The following is a 21,932-nucleotide window of genomic DNA, read 5'->3' as shown; positions in this document are numbered from 1 at the left end:
AAAAATAACCTTTGTTGACAATTTTTATTTTTCTAAAGAGAACACTATCTAATGACACCAAAGCATTTGCTCAGCAACTGCTGGGAACTTAGGATCTCCTTTCTGTTTAGCTACAAATGAGCTCAGTGTTACAACAAAAATTAGAATTTTGTTTTATGAGGAGAAACACCCAAGGGTCACTTTTCATTCTGCTGAAGAAGACAGAAAAAATATTAGGGTCTGCCCTGAGAGCTTGTAAGGGAGGGAGGGATCTAAAGGCAATCCTATTAACCTACTTCAGCCCCACTGTACATGTAAGACAACAGAAAACAAGCATGTCCAAATTCACTTATGTGACCTTGGGCAGCCTGTACACTTTTGTGAATTTTTAGCTGGAGGTATTTGCTGAAAGACTGCAGAACTGTTCTTTTGAGATGATCTGTATCCTCTTTTTCAATATGGGATAAATTATACAATATGTGAAGATTCTTTTGGGTCTACCATCCTATGTGTGTTATGATGCCAAAGCTCAAGTTCACTACTTAAACCAGTTAACCTCCACCAGCCCTTGGTGTCGGCTTATTCTTTGGACAGACTCTCACCTTGTAGGTAATCTACCATATTACCAAGTCCTGAGGTCCATGAATTGAGATGCCCTAATTCTACTTTAGAAAGTTCTGGTTCCATTTCTGGTCTCGTGATGGTTCTTCCCTGGCTTCCCTGTTTGTTTCTATAGCAGAGTTCAGTAGAGGAGAGGCCAAGGAGATGGGCTCTGGGAACCTGCAAGTCAGGATGGGTTTCTCTGATCTTCTATCATTTTTTTCTCAAGTACCTATTTGCTATTCAGCAACGGATTGAATTACTACTTGCAAAAAAATGCCAACCCAGAATGGTGATGCTTTAGTGGTTCTGAGTCTGGCTCTGGATTTTCCTTTGGAGAACTAATGCCTCCCCCATCCTTCCGTTGGCATCTATAGAAGCTGCATTAGGTGGCATGGCTTGTCCTGCCCAGCTTCTGAGCCAGAGCGTCATTTTCAGGAACCACATAAGCATTTCTTCCCAGTAGAAGTTCAAAGTGCTCTGGTACATAATTGCTGAGGAGCTATATTCTGAGCAAGAATAATAATTTCAGATTTTTTTTTTTTAAACTGGGAGATCAAAGAGCAGGAATGCATGCAGATTTCTAAATACTTAGCCATGGAAGATATCACAGGTAAGGATTTTTTAAAAATCCTACAACTTTGTAGCGATTGACAGTTTCATGTTAGAATATAAAAATTGTTAATATTTGTATATGTTATTGAGAAAACTTCAGAGAGTGATTTAATCTTCTGCAAGTAAATCGTTAAGAATTGTCCTAAAAACTCCTAGTCAGGGCTCATTCGCTCAGGGAAGATAGGAGCTAATGATTGCTTCTTGGGGTAAACACTATACACATACTAATTCCTGCTAATTGTCAAAGGAGAAGAGACTGGCTTCTTATCAGTCGTTGGCATTTGTGTAATGGCCCTGGTCTGTTCGTGCTGTCTACTTCACTGATAAGGAAAACACCACTTAACACAAGCAAGAAAGGGAACTGTCCTTTCCAGCATTATTTTCTTTTTAGCCTGTGTCTGAGCAGAAAAAGGCTGGCATTCTATAGGAAATACTGTGTGACTCCATGGGAAAATACTGAGTAATGAGCAGAGAACAAACACTCAGTTACTCCTCAAAGTTTTATTCTGTGTATTTACTAAAGTGTGCGATAGTACGTGATTTCCAAAATGTTGAGTTATAAACAAAGTTTATACTATGGCCCATATTCTATGGACATCATACTATTTTTAAATATTTTACAGTTTTTAAACTGTTACAGTAACACACAAGATTATAAATACAGTGAATTCATGTAACTTGGAAGCTCAGTCAGAAGTATTAGAGAATTACATGTGAAACTTACATGATATTGTAAATCAACTATACTTCAATAAAAAATTTTTTAAAGAAATATTAGAGAATTGTGTGGATCTGGAAAGTTGAAAATAATTACACATTTAAGATAGCTTCTTTTTCTTTTAACTCAAATTGTTCTTCAGTTTTATCTTGTAAGCCAATTGAATGGGTATAAATTATTGACAGTGGTTTTGAAGAAGTTAGAGTAAATTATTGATATTTACTTGATGCTTTGCAATCATTCAGTGGTTACCCCTCCAAATCAGACCATCTCTTCACATTTTGTAGAAGAATAATTTGCTAAGAAGCAACATTCGAGACTTGATGATATGTACTTACAGTGTCTGGACAGAAATGTTTTTGCTTCTCTTTGTTCCATATTTACGCTGTTAGTAATGGAAACATATCCTCTACTTGTGTGCAGTTTTGCAACTGACAAAGTGTTTTATCAAACTCTGCAGCAACCCTGCGATACCTCATTTTTGCAGCTGAGTATGCTGAGGCAGGTAGCTGGACCAGAGCCCCGCAGCTAGTAATTGGCAAAATTGTGCCTTGGCCCCCTGATTCTTCTCAGCTAATAACTCCAGGGTCATTTCACTACATTTCATCTATAAAGATCTCCTTTTAGGGAGAGTTGTTTACAGTCTTACAATTTTCAACCCCAGTAACTTTAGTTGTTATTATTATGCCTCGCATATAATAGGCGGTCATTAAAGAACTGTGAAAGGAAGGAAAAAAGAAGGGAGGGAGGGAAGGAGGGTGGAGAAGGGTTAGGGAAGGGAGGGAAGGCTAGAAAGGAGGGAGTCCTATTTCCTGGTGCAGGATTTGGGAAATCTTTTTTTTTTTTTTTGCGGTACGCGGGCCTCTCACTGTTGTGGCCTCTCCCGTTGCGGAGCACAGGCTCCGGACGCGCAGGCTCAGCGGCCATGGCTCACGGGTCCAGCCGCTCCGCGGCATGTGGGATCTTCCCGGACCGGGGCACGAACCCGTGTCCCCTGCATCGGCAGGCGGACTCTCAACCACTGCGCCACCAGGGAGGCCCCCTGGGGAATCTTTAAATGGTAATCTTAGTGTCCAAATCCTTGGCTAAGTCAGAGAACTGTTCAGACTTCCCCGGAATGGTCATTAGTCCTGACCTATACTACCAAGACAGACGGGGTGGAGAGTAAAACATTCGGAAGAAATTCTCTAGTAACAAGCTAACTGCTGTACTTATACTTTCTTCCTTATAATTTTGTAATTGGCAACATCCCAAGTAAAGTGTGTTTGGGATAAAACGTTCATATAAATGATAAACGTAAAAGTAATGAAGTCACACTTATCACTGTTCCTAATTGCTGTCCACTTAGCACTTAACTAGAAGTTGACCAACTCCCAGATTATGACAAACTAGTTACAAAGCAGAGGGAAGCAGTTTCTATTAAGGACTGAATGAGTGAGATCTATGTCACCAACTGCAGGGAGCAGCTATGAAGGTCATCTTTTATATATCAAAAGCACATTCTGTTGCCAAAACTGTTAGCTTTACCCCTGATAAACTCCTGCCAGCTCCCCCAGAAGGAATGCTGTTTCCACAGTTTGGTTTGAGAACCTGCTTTGTCTGTTCCATTAAATCCTGGCAGAATTGCCAAACGGAAACTGACTTAGCAATACAGCGTATATAGGCCAAAGAGAAAGGATATCACTGCAAAATTTATAGATGTGCTTGGGGCTGACTGTGCACTGCGGTCAACGAAGGAGAATATTTAAGGAAACTTGGCAAAAATCTGAAAGGTGCGTATATCACCATCCAGATCCAGGTTCTTCTGACAATTACAGCATATTCCTGTGTTTGGCTGTTGGTTCAGAACAGCTGTACCCAGTTGGTCCACACTTTGTGTCACCTGGGAGGTAACTGCTGCTTTGCAATTCCATGATCGTTTTTGTTTTCGCTGCTGCTAAAGGATAAAAGCGCTAAGCAGCATAGTCCATGACATGGAAGAGAGTTGCTACTTCATTTTCTCCAAGAGTTATTTTATTATCAACTGTCCCATTCCTAGTGTCTAGTCACGATCTAAGAATTTTTCAAATGAATGTGTCAAAAGCTCAGAGCTGCAGGATAATGATGTCAAGAAAAATACTTTTAAAGGACTGGAAAAAAGGGATTGTTTCTAGTTTGAACCCACATTTCTTAATCCTACTCATTTGATAACACAAGATCAGAAAATCCAAGGAATAGGTATGATGTGTCTATCTCTTGTTTCTGTCACAGCTAATTTCCATTGTAAGTTTGCAATGAATATGGAGGGTCTGCTTTGGCGAGGAGGGGGTTGGTTTTGTTGTTTTTAATAAAAGCCTCAGCGTTTGTCCTGAAAGAGCCTGCTGCAGTGTTTGCTGTCCACTTTGGATGAGGGGTAATTCTTAGCAGCCTGTCAGGGATTCAGGGACCACTGGGGTCTGCTTGAGGCTCAGAGCTCCTTTGCAGGAATGATGGTGACAGAACACTGCAGGTGGTCCCCTCGGCAAAAATACTCTGCCCAATTTGTCATCCCGTAGATCCCTGTCAGCAGTTGAAACTCGTAAGCACAAAACCTTTAAGACAAACTCCCTCCTAGTATTTTTTTTTACAAGCAGTCGCCATGGATGAAAATATCCATAGCACCTAAGTAAACAGTTTTTCACATGAAGATATAATATTATGTTAAAATCTATGCTAAGTGATGTGTAGAAATTGTCTACTCTATGATTTTATAGACCAAAGGATGCAAGTTATGTTTCCCCTCTTCCTGATAAAGATGGTAAAAGTGCAGCTGCTGGCAGAGGGTAACATCACCTCTCTCCTCTCTCTCCCTGGTTCTTCTGCTTGGGTTTGTAGACCTGAGCCGGACATCTGGAAATGCATTCTGAAAAGGACTTTGTGTTGGAATGATTTGAAAATTGACCCAGTTCTTAATTACCCATTATAATGATTCAAGGAAAGCATGCCTCTTTGAAATCTTCAGATTTCTGTTATCAGATTTTACCTCTGATTGATAGATAGCAAAATTAAGATTCTTCCCTACTTTTTCAGTAACCATACCTGCTATTATTCATCGGATGCCAGTTTTGTGCCAATTCCTTTTACCTCTATAAGAGTCCTGTAAGAGTCCCCTTACCCTGTTTTCTAAATGGGAAAATTGACCATCTGAATGGCTAGGTGACTTACTCAAGGACACAAAGCTAGTAGGAGATGGGATTTGAACCAGATGTCTCCAAAGGGCAAATCATTTTGACTGTCCTTTGCTGTTCCTCCTGAAAGCCATGGTGAGAACAGAGAAATGGTCCCAAACATGCCTTAGACAGGAGAATAAGAGACAAGAAAGGCCTCGAGTCGTTTAGAAACTGAATAATCAGATGCTCGGTATTTCAATCAGGTAGAGTAAAAATCAAGCAGAGTTAGGGTCACAATTAGGTTAAATGTCAAAGCAAAATGTGCGCTTGTGAAGGAAACGAAAAAGAAAGGCAGGAGAAAATGGAAAAATACGACAGGTCAAATAAAATAAACAAGGGCATCTGAGTTTCACACGCAAATCATAAAATAGAAATTGATAAGGAAGACAAAGAATTAAAAGTCACTAAGAATGAGTCAGATAATCAACGAGAAAAACTTATGTCTGAAGATGGACTCTCCCTACCCCGGGAGGGTAAATAGAATCTTCATTGGCTGGACACGTTGGTTTTACATTTCATCCTGATAATGTCAGTGATAAACATTATGTTGTGAGTTAGACTGTTTGGGGTTGAGACTGAGCAGTGTTTAAGGTGCTCCCAAAACTGTAAGTGGGGAGAAGTTCTGAGACTAAATGCTCTTACAGTCTCAGGACTTTGGCTTCGTTTAATCCTTGCACCTAATGGTGGAGCAATCAGTGTCAGCCCGACTTTCCAATAACTGTGAAGATTGAAGGCAAGTGAATAATCAGATTTATCACGTGAAGATGTTGCAAACCAAAATTAAAACTTGTTTCTACTCCTACTTCAGAATGGATGAATTTTGCAGTGCTTTATTCTACATTTGCAGCAATGTTAGACTGTCTTTGTATTTCTTCAGAAGCGTGATGGCAATCAGACATTCAATAATATTCTTCTGAGTAGAAATTAGAATAGAATGGAAATTTTGAACAGAATGCCCCCTGATCTATACATTAATACATACTCAATTAATAATATTTTTTTCATTAGGAACAAATAAGCCACCTTGTATTTTTCTTTGCTATACATTATGTCTAAAAAATATCAAGTCCATACACATATATCACGTAATTTCAAAATAAAATAATTTTATTAATTACTTGCCATTAAAAATTGATATCTACATTCAGTTGCACTGATGTGAATTTATGTCATTATTTTTGAGCCTTCCTGGAAAATGTATTTTTCTTAATGACAATAGATGTTCTCTTTTCCAGCTTCCTTAGAAGATAAAGTATTAGTTATAAGAAATGTTGAACCTGTTGCCTATTTAATTATAATTCAATTAATTAACTATAATTACCCTTTTCTAATTTTATTATAATTACACCCAGAAAGTACTTAACGTCTTTGCTGTTGTTTATTAAGCCTGAAAGTTTAGTGGAGTATGCCGTATCTTATATGAACTCTTCCTTTTAAGAGAATTTAAGATTAAAGGCTGCTTAGAAGAGGGAAAGATGGGTATAAACCTTTCCCCTTCTTTATCTTTTATCCAGCCACATCTACATCTACCACTGGGACAAGCCATCTTGTCAAGTGTGCAGAGAAGGAGAAAACTTTCTGTGTGAATGGAGGCGAGTGCTTCATGGTGAAAGACCTTTCAAACCCCTCAAGATACTTGTGCAAGTAAGACAAGAAATCCTCTGTGTGGCTTATGTCCATGACTGCTTCTTTTAGATGATTCCATGTCTCATGATGTATTGTTGCTGCTTTTTCCAATTCCGTTGCATCCTTTGAATAATGCTGTTTTATTTTTAAAGTGTTGTGAAAAGTTCATACCATTTATCATCTTCTCTGTTATATCCAGAATGTTATTTTGCTTTTTTCAAGGTGGGTTGTTTTGGGGGTTTTTTTGCCTCCATATTTATAAAGTTGCTTTCCTCGTGGTTTTCCTCGTTGTTACCTAAGAGAGATGTGCAAATATCATAGAGGTCTGGAACTTTGGATACCTACGTCTCCATCCAGTGTATGGATAAAGCTGTAAGATGATGTTCCTTTTTACCCCAGTGGTCACCTGCAAAACGAATAGGACAACTAAAAGAAGCGGATGGGCAGAAAAGATTCTTTACTGACACATCTGTTACACTTGGCATTAGCTTATTCTTTTATAACTCCTTTATAAAAATGGAATTTAGGTCGATCTCACTAATGAAAACCCAGCAACTTGCATTTGTTTGGAAATGCATTTAGTGTGTTTAGCATCATCGCATGTAGAAGGCAGAGCGTTCTTTCATGTACTACAGTTATTTATAGATGTATTTAGAATGGCGCTCTCTCCAATGACCTGAAGGAGTTAATGAACCATTAAGAAGTATCACAGTTATTCTCTCTCAACAGACAGAATTAAACAAAGATGTTGTCAGTAAGGTTACATTAAATATTTAAACCTTGCAGTTAAAATTAGTAGGTCTCATTAAAAAGCACGTGTTTATTGTGCCATGCAGTTTTAGTCTACGCTTGATATTTTGGCTCTCTGTGGTCCACGGACTCAAATAATTTGATGTGGTAAAAGATATTTGAATATGCGGTGAAAAATACACATTTCTTTGGCAGTTGACTAAGAGCTGTGTCCCACTGTTCTCAAGTAGCAGTGATTGTCCTAAATGAGAAAAAAAAACATAGCATCAGAACAACCATCTCCGGCTCCAGAATATTACTAGCTTGTGACCCAAATGTTGACAAAGAAGAACAAGCTTGTCAGAGAGACAGGTGAGCTAACAGAAAGAGCAATTAGCAAAATGAGAAAAAAGGCGCAAGAAATCATTAAGAAGGCCAATGCCCTTTTACATCATATAACTAGTATGCAAACATTTAAGTCCCTTTTCTAAGAAAGCCTCCATTGTTTGTAAGTCATAAAATGCATCTTAAAGGACATATATTTTAAAACCATAACACCAAACAAAAATGTAGTTTCGGTAGAAACGTTTTGCTGTTCGCTGTGCTGATCTAGACACGGGCTATGTGCAGAATGTCTCGTGGGACCTCAGGGCTGTAAGCAAGTACCTCCCAGATCTGCTTTTTTGCCCTCAAAATCTCTCCTTTTAATAGAGTAGAAGCAGAGAAGACAAGTTTTGCTGGTTGTGTGGCCGATTTTATCAATGAAAACGGACAACTTATAAAAGTAGCTATAGTCTTTTATTTATTTTATTATTACTTTTATTATCCTTATAGTACCTTATGCTTTTATACTTTATTACTTTTGTAGTGAATAAAAGACTAGGAATCAGGGCTTCCCTGGTGGCGCAGTGGTTGAGAGTCCGCCTGCCGATGCAGGGGACACGGGTTCGTGCCCCCGTCCGGGAAGATCCCACATGCCGCGGAGCGGCTGGGCCCGTGAGCCATGGCCGCAGAGCCTGCGCGTACGGAGCCTGTGCTCCGCAATGGGAGAGGCCACAACAGTGAGAGGCCCGCGTACAGCAAAAAAAAAAAAAGACTAGGAATCACAAGAGTAAAATTCTAATTTCAATTACTAAATATCCCTTTCATAGGTATAGGTAATAGTTATAAGCCAAGATGAAGTTAATAAGTAAGAGTCTTTTCAAAGCTTTAAAGCAAGATAAAAATGAAAGAGTGTATAGAAAAAATCATATCTTTCACGTCTGAAGGATTTTATGACTCTCAGTGTTCATTGTTTTAAAATTAAAGATTCACTTTTTGATCACCAGTATATTCAACTCAGCATACCTATAGCAAAGAATTAAAGTTGGTCAGTTTTAGACTTTGGTTCTGCCAACTTGCTGTGAATACAGCCCAAACATTCCTCCCTGCCCATATTTATCGTAGTGAATGGGGATGACCACATTTATTTTTTAACTTTTTATTTTATATTGGAGTATAGGCCCTTAACAACGCTGTGATAGTTTCAGGTGCACAGCAAGGCGACTCAGCCATACATGTACACGTATCCGTTCTCCCCCAGACTCCCCTCCCATCCAGGCGGCTGTATAACATTCCTGAGCAGAGTTCCCTGTGCTCTACAGTAGGTCCTTGTTGGTTATCCTTTTTAAATATAGCAGTGTGTACACGGGGGATGACCAAATTTTATAGTTTCCTGTAAGATTTTCTCTATGAAAATAGAAAATACCAGAAGCTGAGAATTATAATCTATAAAATATGAGGTGCATTTATTATATGGGTAATCCTGTTACTCTGTCCTAGTCATAGACACACAACCTAATTACGTTTTAATGAATCACTTGAAAAAAACACTTAAAATTATAGTTCCTTTAAATGCTTCCCCTTTTTAAACAATTGTACCCAGATTGTCTATGTTTTCTCTTTTTTACTTCTTTAGAAAAGCATCTGAGACCACTGTATTTTAATTATAATAATGAAACACGATCATTTTTCACCGTAGCCTTTGCAAAGATTTACAAGCTGAGTGAGTATATATGATAGTTTCTGAATACCTCTTAGGAACCAGTGCAGTTATTTTCCACGTGTTAATTTCAGCTCTTCTGTGGCCCTCCCATGTCCTGTACAAAAAGTGCTATCGCCTAAGTGCTGTTCATTTGTTCCATTTTGGTATTGTGCCAACAACTGGAATTTTTTTCGCCCACACAGCTTTTCATTAAATTTTAAGCCCAATCCAGAAAGGAATACTTGTTATATATTTTTCTAATCTTAAAGTGAAATGTTGTCTTCCTCCAACAGTTATTAAAGCAGCAACCCATGAATGAATATTGTTTCCCCCAAGCTAATCGTCTTCTAGTTCTCAGCAAATTGGCATTATAATTTTATTGTATCTTTTTTTTGGTAATATAATCTTTCAGAAAAGCGTTAAAGCTTATTACGAGATCTTGTTGGAAAGAAAATCTTTGACATCTGTGATTTTGATCAGTTTTATCCCCCTTTTGCACCATGTCTTTACTGATGCATCAGAGCAAGCCAGTACGTTGATGGAAGAATTGGAATATGTTCACTATCCAAAATATGTCATGCCTTTATGTCATGCCTTTTTTGTTAAATTTGTCTAATTGTTTTTTAATCCCTGTATTAAAAACATCTATAACATTAAAAATAGTTTAGTCAGAAGTGAAACCAAGGCACATCGTTTACCATGTCTTACGATATTATATTGTTCACTGGACGACTTGCATAGAAACAGAAAACACGAAAGTGTTGCATTGGCTCATCATGGTCCTGTGTATGAAGCCAGTTCATAGTTTCCACCTGGTCCATCTGTCTAGGGCAAAACGTTTCTGAAGCATGTGCCACATCATTCAAAATCAGCTTTATCCCTGGCTAAAGACATGACTCAGAAACACCACAAGCACGCGAGTTTCCAAGTAGTCTCTCTGGTCATCTCATCCACTGTTGTCTTTTTGGGAGTTGAAGTCGAAGACTTTACAGCAAAGCTCTTTTGTCTCTCTGTTTAGAACAAGGTGTTCCAAATGGATTAACCATATAACAGTTAAACACTTCTCTGAGGAGAGGTTTGCTGGTTACTTGGACTTCTCCTCTGGGAACTGTGCGGGAATTTCTGTGGTGTATCTCATCTTTTATATTTCTCTTCTCTCTAGAGTAATTTAAAATTTATCCTGCGGGGGGGGGGGGGGAAACAGTTACTATTCCAGATTGCATAAAGACCAGAAAAGTATCATTCCGTCTTTTACCCTCTGGTACCCCATGTAGTCACATGGTTCAAAGAAACAGGACAGTTTGAACGTGACATTGTCCAGATGTTCCTCTTTGTTTTCCCCCCTTGTTCTTGTATATCTGCTCCTCTGAACAGCTTTACTTAGAGAACTATTTTGGAAGATGTCGATGTGATTTTTTTTTTTAATCGAAAAATGATTTTATACCACACCGTATTTATAAACCCATGATGCTGTCCTATGGGCAGATGTGCCTTCCCCGTGTGGGGATTAGAGTTTTAACCACCAATTTTGGTGAATAGTCTGAGCTCTTTCACTTCAACTCTCTGGACAGTATATTTATAACATAGAGTTAATATGTTCTCCAAACTTCTTCCCAGGGAGTCAGTGAAATTAAATGAATTCATTTCTGCTAAAGCACTTCTAACTCTGGGGAAGCAAGATTTCTTTTTCCTTATAATGGTAGAATTACATTCTCTCTGTAGACACTGGAAAAATATATACACCTGTCTTAACAGACTGTGTTATCATATTTAATTCCCAATTCTTCATTTTATTTAACACTAGCAGTTTTTATCTGATTTGTTGGGGCCACCAGCTAGCTTTATAACTTTGCATTTGACATTCATTTAATCATGTAATATCTCTGATCAATAACTTCCTTATATGTAAAAACAAAAAACAGAAACAAAAAGCAAACAAAACATAGGAAGACGGGAGGTGCCTTTAAACATGAACTTATGATTTTGTCTATTTTTTATGAAAGCATGTAGTATATATAAGGGCCTATATTGTATTACACATTATTATCAAGATAGTTACGAAAAATATATAGCTAGAGGAGATAAAGTCACAACAAATTTGCTATAATAAATTAAACTCAGTAAATGAAATATGAATTAACATTTGTTTATAGAACAGCTACATCTATGCCAGGCATTTTTGAAAACGCAGAGAAAACATGACACATGGTCGCTGGTCCCTGGGAACTTAGTCTATTTACGGAAATGGAGTAACTAAAATGGTACATCAGTTAAAGTGACTATATCCCAAGTGGTACAGTGCTGATTGTTATGGTAATGAGAATTTAAAGAAGGAAAAGACTGGAATTAGTTGAAGACTTGATAAACATCGTCATCATTTATGGAGTTTTTTCCATATACCAGGCAGACACTGAGGCTGCAGTAATCTTCCCATGAGACCCAGTGACATGCATAGCTAGACGAGCAGCTCCATTCTGGGAAGTAAAACAAAACAAAAAAACTAAGTTAGACAGGAGAGTCAGTTTCTGAGCTCTGAAAGCCAGGCAGAGGACTTTGGACATCGTGATAGCTAATCGGGCGTCATAGTAACTTCTGGAGCAGGGGAGTGATACCATAAACATAGCAAGTGCTTACGGAAGAGAGACTTCCATACAGGCTGGAGACATCTGGGGACCGGGTAAGATGAGGAAAGTCAAGACACTAGCTAAGGTTACAGTTTTATAAAATCCTGGCATAGCAATGAGGAGGTGGACGATGATATTTACAACATATTAGCAGCTGAATTAACATAATTAAGGGGGTGATGGTTCAGATTCAAGTTGTGTCCTGTGGCCTCATCATCATGGCTGTAGAAGGAGAAATTTGGAATAGAGCAAAGGGATGTATTTTGGGTTAGACCTGGAGTCCAGCCAGCTCTGGAAGCGTTCGTCCTTCAGAGTGGGTGTGACACTTACCTTCTGTAACATTTGACAGGGAGAGCAACCTTTGTGAGTGGGCGGGACTCTTGTGGCTTAGATGTAGTCAGTCAGCTCTTCACATGACCACGTGTTCTATTTCTTCTGTGTCCTCTTGTATCTAGACTCCTGCTTTGTACTTCCTAGGTATTTATTAGCTCATTTTTGACTTTCGTGAAGACAGAGGGAAGCAAATCCTTTTGTTCTTATAGAAACCAGTTTGGCTGCAGTTTGGCGTAAAATCAGGTACACCAAGTGTTCTTAAGAGCTTGGTTCCTTTTTTTTCTCCTGAAATCAGTTAGGCAGCCACATGTATTTATTGATCTCCTTCTAAGAGGCAAGTTCTATGCTTGTGCTCGGTATGAAGTGGTGAGCAAAATCACGTGGTCTCTGCCCTCATGGAGTCTGTAGGCTCTTGTGAGTAGCCGATGTATTTCAAGTAATTAATTTAATCATAAATGATTGGTGTGCTGAGTGCTATGAAGAGAATTTAGGGAGCTAAGGGAATGTACCGTGGGGGACCACAACCAGCCAGAGGCAGAGACTCCGTCAGGGAAAAAAGTATATGCAGTCCTCGCCTTGAGAAGCATATAGTCTATTCAGAATAAAACGCACCATTTTGAAATACTTCTATTGAGTGATTTAAGTCAAAAGTGAATATTTAGATGTTTCATCATAAAATGAGGCTGGAGTAGATGGAGCTATAAAGTTTGGAATCGCTAAGCTGTGTGATGAGATGGGGAAGGGCATCCTCCAGGGAGGAAAACCAAACCACAAATTAGCCGAGTCCATAAGTCATTGTGTCACAAGGACACGTAGATGCATGGGCCATAGATTGAGCCCATATCCGATGAAATTGTTTGACCCCAAAGTAAAGGATACATCAGTTAGAGTAAACAACGGCAAGGATTTTCATCTACAGATGAGCGTTTCAGAACAAGCTGTACAAACAGAGCTTTGGGAAGGGCACCAGGGTTCAAACAAGGAGGGGTTAATTCATAAACACTGACACCCTCATTAGTGGGATTGTATGTCATAGATGTTGAAAAACAACATTGGCGAGCCAGGATAACTTAGATTTTTTTTTTTCCCCTCAGTATTTACCCATGAGTCCACTGTGGCCACTCTCTGTATACTGTTATCTCAAGAATTGAGAACTAGCCCCCAGATCTTAATAAAAAAGAAATGGGATGATCAGTGATGGGGCGGTATAAGGTTGGATCTGAACGAAATGTTATTGAAGGCATATGTTATATTTAATATTTTCTTTAATGGTACTGAAGAAGGCATTCCCTTGGGGAAATAAATGTCTTTTGCAGATCACACCATAAAGAACACTAAAACACAAATTAGAAAAGCATATACAGACCTCAAGAAATTTCACTTCATGGTGGATAAGAGAACGAAGTTCATCTTGGAAAAATGCAGACTAATAGTAACAATCCATTTGGGAAAGAATAATCTACAACACAGATACTCAGCCAGTGAGTGGGCGAGTTCTAGCCAGAATCCTGAGTGAAGGGGTGAGAAAAGTCAGCCCTTGCAATATGATACTGTAGAAAAACAAACTAGCACTGTTTGACCTGGCGTGTACACTGCCAGCTCTGGTTTACGGAGTACGAGCAAAAGTCCTTAACGTCTAACACTTAAACACACCGATAATCCTCAATATGTATCTGTTGGCATTGCCATTACTTGATATTTGTAAACATGGGCATCAAAGAAATTGTTTCAGCTGTTGTACAATATGAAGGAGATACCCCAGTTAACTAGTACTGAGGTAGAGTGAAAAGAAAATAGGGGCTCTTCTTTTTTGGAAGAAAATTATCTAAAAAATTGTCTGAATATTTCATGGTAGAGTGATGAATAAATAGAGACAAAAATATCATATGTAAACCTGTTTCCCTTCTCCTGCCTGATCAAGGGAGGACCTAATGAAAATTAATGAAACCAAGACATAAAGAAAGGAAGAGAAAGGATGTCTAAGGATGGTTTATAAATTGACCATAAATTTAAAAAAACACAAAACCATTTATAATGGCTTGTAAAATTAGCAAACCCTAAATGACCAGAAGTTTCTTGGAGTTCTGGAAATATCTTTGACTATGTCTAGTGTCTCCACCAAAAAAAAAATGAGAAATACTTTATTCAATTAGAATGTAAAAAATACACCAAGCACTAAATTGCTTCACAAAATTACATGAGCTGACGATCAATTACATAGTAAGCGTATCAGGATTGTCACCATGTATTAAGGTTATTATTAAGAACAGTTTTTATTTTACTGATGCTGTGCAGAAGTCTTGGTTACTCGACGGTAATGGCTTTATTGAATCCTAGGTAAGATGGTATTTCAGTAACAGGATTTAAATTTGAGGTAAGAGACTTATTGTTAAAGAGTTAGAGTCTTTTCCAAATTCCAGACACAATTTTAAAGGTTTCTATTTAAGGGAGGGAGTCTATAAGGAGGATACTGGGAGCTCCTATAAAAAATTATTTGGAAGTATACAGAGGAGAGAGTCGGTCACAAACTATAAAAATAAAAGCCGGTTATTGAGCTGTACCTGGCAAATCAATTGACTGTGAGATTCTCCTTAATACAGTCCTTTACTGGACACCACAGTCTGATCCTCAATCAGGCTCAGTTTAACTAACATTTTATGAGAGTCCTTCGTGAGCCAGGCTAAACATTAGAGCTATAAAATGATCAGAATGTGGTCAGCGTCCTCACAAAGAGGTAATCACGAGACAGATAGGTAAGGACATTGGAAGAGATCAGAGCAGCGTGCAATGTGAGAGCCAAATAAGGAATCCTTCTCCCAGGGTGTGGATGTGTAGAGGTGAGGATATGGCACTCAGGGAAGAGGTGATGCTAGTTGGAAGAGATGCTGCTTCAGTTCAGACAAAACTATGAGTTTTCATCTCACGAAGAACAATCATAGAACAAAGATAGTTTATCATGTTAAGAGCAAATACTAAACATTTTTTTTTTTTTTTTTTTTGCGGTACGCGGGCCTCTCACTGTTGTGGCCTCTCCTGTTGCGGAGCACAGGCTCCGGACGTGCAGGCTCAGCGGCCATGGCTCATGGGGCCCAGCCGCTCCGCAGCATGTGGGATCCTCCCGGAACCGGGGCACGAACCCGTGTCCCCTGCATCGGCAGGCGGACTCTCAACCACCGCGCCACCAGGGAAGCCCTAAAATTTTTTAAAAAATATTTCCATCTTCTAATCTGATCAGTAAAACAAACGGTATATATAGTTTTGGAGCTAAAATAGGGGCTCGGTTCTTATTCAAACAGGTTCTTCTAAGACATAAAATTCTTGGAAGGTGCTCAGACTCGTGCCAAAGAATATTGTTCAAAATCAGATTAAATTTACCGTACTCTTATCTCCGAAGAAAGCGATAGATTGGAAAGCTTAAAGTACAGTGCTAATAAAGAAATATGTCAGCAGCCAGTCTGCCTATTCTTTTAGAAGTAATTCCATAGAATTTAATCAGAGCCTATAGATCAGGTGCATTTCCATTTGCATATGCTTCCTCTACCCAGTCAATGCAGTCTGCAGTTTGCTTATGCAGAAACTGTTTCCACTTCCTTCCATCTGATTTGGTAACAATTCTAGACGTCCACAAAAGTTACATAATGATTATAGCCGCTGAACCCTTGAATTGCTTAGGAATAGGTATTTGAAATTTATTTTGCCTCCAGATTGTCTTTAAAAATCCATTCTATCAGAAATTTATTTTTTAAGTTCTTGAGTCCTCCCTGACTGGTAATACATTCAGAAGAAATGATGTCTGGGTTTTTGCACAGTGATTCCACGTGTGAGGGTGATTCCCAGAACCTTCGTGGTAAGAGAAACCTTTGGTAATCACTTAGTTAAATCCTTTCATTTTATCCCTGAGGACAGCTGAGGCCCAATGAAGCCAGATGGGCTTCTCACATGCAAGCAGCAAGATTCTGTGATGCCAGGGTAGAGGGCCTTTTGGAGGTCAGGATCCCTGACATCCTAAACTTTAATGTACAAACAGATCTCTCAGGGATCTTGTTGAAATACAGATTCTTATTCAGTAGTTATGGATGGGGGCCTGAGATTCTACGTGTCTCCTAACAAGATTCCAGGAGATGCTGGTGCTATTGGTCCTTGGACCCCACTTTGAATAATAATAAGGCTTTTACGCTAAGAAAATCCATCTTAAGTGAAAGTAAACAGTAGCGAAAGCAGAGTTCTGGTTCGGTTATAGCTGATGATTCCAAAAAGGATTGGCATACCTTAAGCAGATCTAATGTCACTGCACCAAATATTCTATTGATATATCATCTTATGATAGAGATAATGCTAGTTTCCTAGGAAACATCATCTCAGGATTTGTACGAATCAGAAAATTGATTGGGTAAGATTTTTGATCCCCTTCATCTAGTTGTCCTCTGACCAGTGATCTCAAAAGTGTCATCCTAGATGCATAAATGGCAGTCTTCTAATAAATGCGTTTCTTCTCTTAAGGGACTCATGATCTCTCAGCTGTTTGTTAATTTCATGATCCTTAAATAATAGGTGCATTTCTTACCTCCAATGGTTCTCTCTCCCTCTCTTCTCACACACATACATACCATATTCACATATCTTATACCATGTTCTTTGTATGAAACAAGTGGATTATTGTGTGATCAAATTAAGAATTTAAATTTTTAAGATGAAATGGTCATTATAGAATATATTCTTAGGTCTGAAATTACCTACTTAATTATAGTGTATGTCTATATGGATTTATATAGTCCTGGTTCAGAAACAAATATACAAATTAAAAGCCCACGTAGGGCTTCCCTGGTGGTGCAGTGGTTGAGAGTCCGCCTGCCGATGCAGGGGACACGGGTTCGTGCCCCGGTCCGGGAAGATCCCACATGCCGCGGAGCAGCTGGGCCCGTGAGCCATGGCCGCCGAGCCTGCGCGTCCGGAGCCAGTGCTCCGCAACAGGAGAGGCCACAGCGGTGACAGGCCCGCATACCACAAAAACAAACAAACAAACCCATGTACTTCAAAACTTTTTATGTCAAATAAGTTATATGGAAAACAAGTTTCCGTATATTTTTCTTAAATTACCTGTGAAGGCACTCTTATTGAAGCACGCAGAATGACATCTTCATGAGAAATGACCCAACTTCACAGGTTATAGTTCTTATTTCTGTATTTCTCTAGGCAGATCTTCCTCTACTCATTGAAGCAAAAATATTATAAATGAAAATAACCAGTTCATTAAAAATATATATATTTTGAAGAACTGAAAAAACTGTATCAATACAAGATGTTTGTTGTTAAGCTTGTGGCCTCTCCCGTTGCGGAGCACAGGCTCCGGACGCGCAGGCTCAGCGGCCATGGCTCACGGGCCCAGCCGCTCCGCGGCACGTGGGATCTTCCCGGACCAGGGCACAAACCCGCGTCCCCTGCATCGGCAGGCGGACTCTCAACCACTGCGCCACCAGGGAAGCCCCCAATATTATTTTTAATGATCATAATTATACTTTGTTTACCCAAGTACTTATAGGGCTGAAAATCTGGAACTGCTAGTATTTATTCTTACAAGCCATTCTTCATGAAATAGGTGAAGTAGATGTACCAAATCACTTGAGAACATTTTTTGGCACTGAATTTGGCTTTAAGGGAAATGAAAAAAAATCAACCTTATATTAGCAAAAATGAATCGTTTTATTCACATCTCTTTGATGCCAAAAAGATGGTGTTTATTTTTATTTACTCTGGAGAAGAAAGGGTTGTAAGTAAATCATGAGGTGTGTGCATGATGGTTATGGCCTAGATGAACTATTACTAATAATCATGGCTATGGTTGTGGAGCACCTGTAAGAGGTGTATTTGCGTCCTGGAACTTTTTGATGACCCTATTTATTAGAGTATGATACTGGGTAAAATGAATCCATTCTGAAATGCTTTAGTTACTGGAGTGACAGCAACAAAAAGAGCAGTTGTAAAGGGCTTCCATATTTAGGCACAGCCCCGTCACAAGGCTTTAAGAACAGTATTCTACCAGGATTCTGGAATTTTGATAGGCAAATGTATACGAGTGAGTAAAATGTAAATTTTATACAGTTTCAAAACAATTTACCCTAAATGCAAAAATGACATTTATTAAATACTTCAGTAGAGGAATAACTGTTTAAATTTTAGAAGTGTATTTGCCTTTGACTTGAGATAATTGGATGAAGTGAAATTCGTACTCATAAAAATCTGCCTCTTGCTTTCACCATTAAAAATAAGACCTAATTTGTAATATCTTTAAAACAAAAAGAGATGTAGTTTTTCTTGTCAGTAATCACTAGAGTGTGAAAGAGCTTGACTTCTATTGTAGTTTGTTGATTTCACTTATAAAGATACCTATGAAATGAAGTACAAAGTGGTGTCTACAAAAGAAAAAGCTCAGGATCATTTAAACAATAAAAGATGGTGGATGGAACCTTACAAGCTCTTACCAAAACCGGTGTTTTAACATAGTGAGTCAATTGATCAGTGACAACTTCAGAAATGCCCAAGGAAAATGACTTAGCTGCCCAGAACTTGCCACTTCTTTTCAACTTTTCAACCTCACTCTAGTTAAATTTCAGTTAACTGATCTTATGAAGACTGAAGCAGACAACAGAAATATATACCCCACAGTTTTCATGGGACATGGTTTTCTAAATGTTTTGTCTTCTCCTTTCTTTTACGTTGTTCAGCTACCAGGTCATTTGTAGGAGTCTCCATACTCCATAGGAGGAAAATTGCCAGTCTGAAAGTTCAGTGTCTTTAGCGTTCGATTGCTTATTACATTTTTACCCTCTAGGTGCCAACCTGGATTCACTGGAGCGAGATGTACTGAGAATGTGCCCATGAAAGTCCAAACCCAAGAAAGTATGTTAAAATAATCTGAAATTTGCTTTCTCCCCCAAACTACAGCAACAATCACTACCACTTGGTGGTTTTACAACTCAGTTGTGACTGATTCCTTTTGTTCTAATTATGGTTTAACCACTCAGGGCATAAACCCATTCAATGAGACCTTGTTGAACTGTGTCTCAACACAGACCCCAATGGTCATCAGTTTTATAAAAGAATGACCCATCAGGATGGTCAGTGATGCTGGTGATCATGACGGGCCAGCCAACCAGAACTCCTTTCCTTCCAACATTTTGGACCAATGCTGTCAAACAGAAAACCTAGTTAAAGAAAACATCTGCTTTCACTTCAAGTGACTCCCTTTGAGAGAATGCGGTCACTTAAAATGCTGGGATCTTTCTATCATTTCTGTCCAAATTTTTAACCCTTTGGGGGAAATGCCAGAGTCTGAAAGCCACCATTAGGACAAAGACTCAGTTCCTGAGGGTGAACTCACCAAGTTCAATCAAATGTCACTGAAGGAGCTTCTTTCTGGCATATATTCACCTCTTCTCTTTTTCTCTGTTTTTTCTACCATTGTTTTTTTTTGTTTCTTCTCTCAGGTGCCCAAATGAGTTTACTGGTGATCGCTGCCAAAACTACGTAATGGCCAGCTTCTACAGTACGTCCACTCCCTTTCTGTCTCTGCCTGAATAGGAGCATGCTCAGTCGGTGCTGCTTTCTTGTTGCTGCATCTTCCCTCAGATTTCACCTAGAGCTAGATGTGTTTTACCAGGTCTAACATTGACTGCCTCTGCCTGTCGCATGAGAACATTAACAAAAGCAATTGTATTACTTCCTCTGTTCATGACTAGTTGGCTCCGAGATGCTCATAGGTGTGTGAGGCTCCGATGCTTCTGAAATTGATCTTGAATAATGTGATACAAAATGATAGTCTGTATCACACAGTGCAATGATAATAAAGGCATTTAAAAGTCTCACTTTTATTGATAAAATAAAATCATTCCACTGGACAGTCCATCTTCTTTATAAAATGACCCCATCCTGAAAAGGATGTTCGCTAAGTTGTAACCAGTACACACTTGAAATGATGGTAAGTTCATTTCGGTTCAGAATGTGTTACTTCTAACAAATAAACAGAATAAAAAGAGTGCAGATGTTTCTCTTCATTAACCAAACAGTTTGCATTTAAGTTTAAAAAAAAGCACTGAGTAGGAAAATTAAAAACAAACAAACATCTTACAGCAAAGGAGATAGCCAGGCTTCTATTGACCTTGTTTAGGAAAAAAGTGATTCGGGTCTAAATGATTTTTAGATGAATTGTTAAATCATTTATTTATGTTAGTTATTCTAGTTTCAGTAATAATTTTAGGAAAATTGTTTTTTAAAAATATTTATTAGTTACTTTGAAATATCACAGTTCACTGCTAGATATATATTTTTTAATGAGAACTGGGAAATTCTGATTGATTTCTGTGGCTTCATGAAGTCTTGGACATCATTCCTAAAAGACCCAATTCACATTGTATATAATTGCACGGATAACTAAACTATGTATTTCTCCTGCTTTTGTGAATGAGGACTGTAGCTTTTAATTCTGGAGCTTTCAAAGCATTATATTTAAAATGGATTCCATATTGTTATCCATTTAGATCAAAGGTTGACAAATATTTTTCTGTAAAGGATCAGATGGTACATACTTCTGTGTTTGCAGACCATACCATCAGTGTCGTAACCACAGAAAACTTGGCCACGGTAGCACAAAAGCGGTCATAAACAATGCATGAACTCATAAGCATGGCTGTGTACTATTGAAACTTTATTTACAAAAGCATCGTAATGGATTTGTCAACCTCTGACTCAGAGCGTCAATTTCTCACCCCAAGAAATATTTCACATAGCGTATTAGGGTATAAAAGTTCATGTAACACAAGAAACAGTGATAGCAATTGGTCATTTGGGGGCTCTAAAAGAATGAGATTTGACTCTTACTTGTATACATGCAAAGAATAAGATTCTGTTCCTTATGTTAACAGACATGGAAGAATAAAGAAATTTCATATGCATTATGGGGCGATTAGGCCCATACTATTCAAACTATTTTTTTTTTTTTAGTGACGTGGTACTTACTTATTATGTATTTACAAAGGCTACAGGTCAAAAATTATGTTACAGACCATTTTATGTTGTGAAAAATTGGTAAACTGGCATCGCTAAGTTTTCAAACACGGTCTCCCCTTTATTCAGAATCTTTAAAATGCCTTTAGTGGACAGAATTGTTCTCTCTACAGCTGTAGAATATTGTTACAAAGGTAGATAAGATGGAAAGTAAGAACAGAAGGTAAAAGTAGAATTTTACTTAATATAGTAATTTCCTTTTAGAAATGTGTTTGTATTCAAATGACATAGATTTAGCAAATCCATGTGACTGTAAATTCAATACATTTATATTTTAGAGTTTAATGAAAATTCTGAACATGTGCATTGTACTTAAAATTTTGGAATACCATTGTGCACTGAAAGCAATGCTGAAGTACCAGATAGAGAAAAGCATTAAAAAATGAAGATAGTCCCCCAAAATGATAATGCAGTGAGATCTGATGGCAATAACCTGA

The 21,932-nt window shown here is 38.4% G+C and overlaps 1 protein-coding gene across 13 annotated transcripts in view; it reads left to right on the top strand.

The window, feature by feature from the left end:
* The window catches only part of NRG1 (neuregulin 1), a 1,014,701-nt gene that overhangs the window by 974,601 nt on the left and 18,168 nt on the right, over window positions 1-21,932 (top strand). For 8 of the 13 annotated variants that reach the window (XM_029226633.1, XM_029226641.1, XM_029226637.1 and 5 more), the window contains 2 exons: window positions 6,615-6,744; window positions 19,920-19,978. In XM_029226633.1, the coding sequence (XP_029082466.1) occupies window positions 6,615-6,744; window positions 19,920-19,978 (189 nt within the window). Of the gene's footprint in view, window positions 1-989; window positions 1,193-6,614; window positions 6,745-19,264; window positions 19,333-19,919; window positions 19,979-21,932 lie in introns of those variants that run through there. The other 5 variants (XM_029226634.1, XM_029226631.1, XM_029226640.1 and 2 more) reach the window with 3 other exon arrangements.

This window comes from Monodon monoceros, unplaced genomic scaffold, assembly GCF_005190385.1.
Source record: "Monodon monoceros isolate NGI ecotype Baffin Bay Population unplaced genomic scaffold, NGI_Narwhal_1 Super_Scaffold_17, whole genome shotgun sequence".
NCBI lineage: Eukaryota > Metazoa > Chordata > Mammalia > Artiodactyla > Monodontidae > Monodon > Monodon monoceros.
The sequence above is the reverse complement of the archived record's forward strand: the minus strand, read 5'-3'. Positions and strand labels throughout refer to the sequence as shown.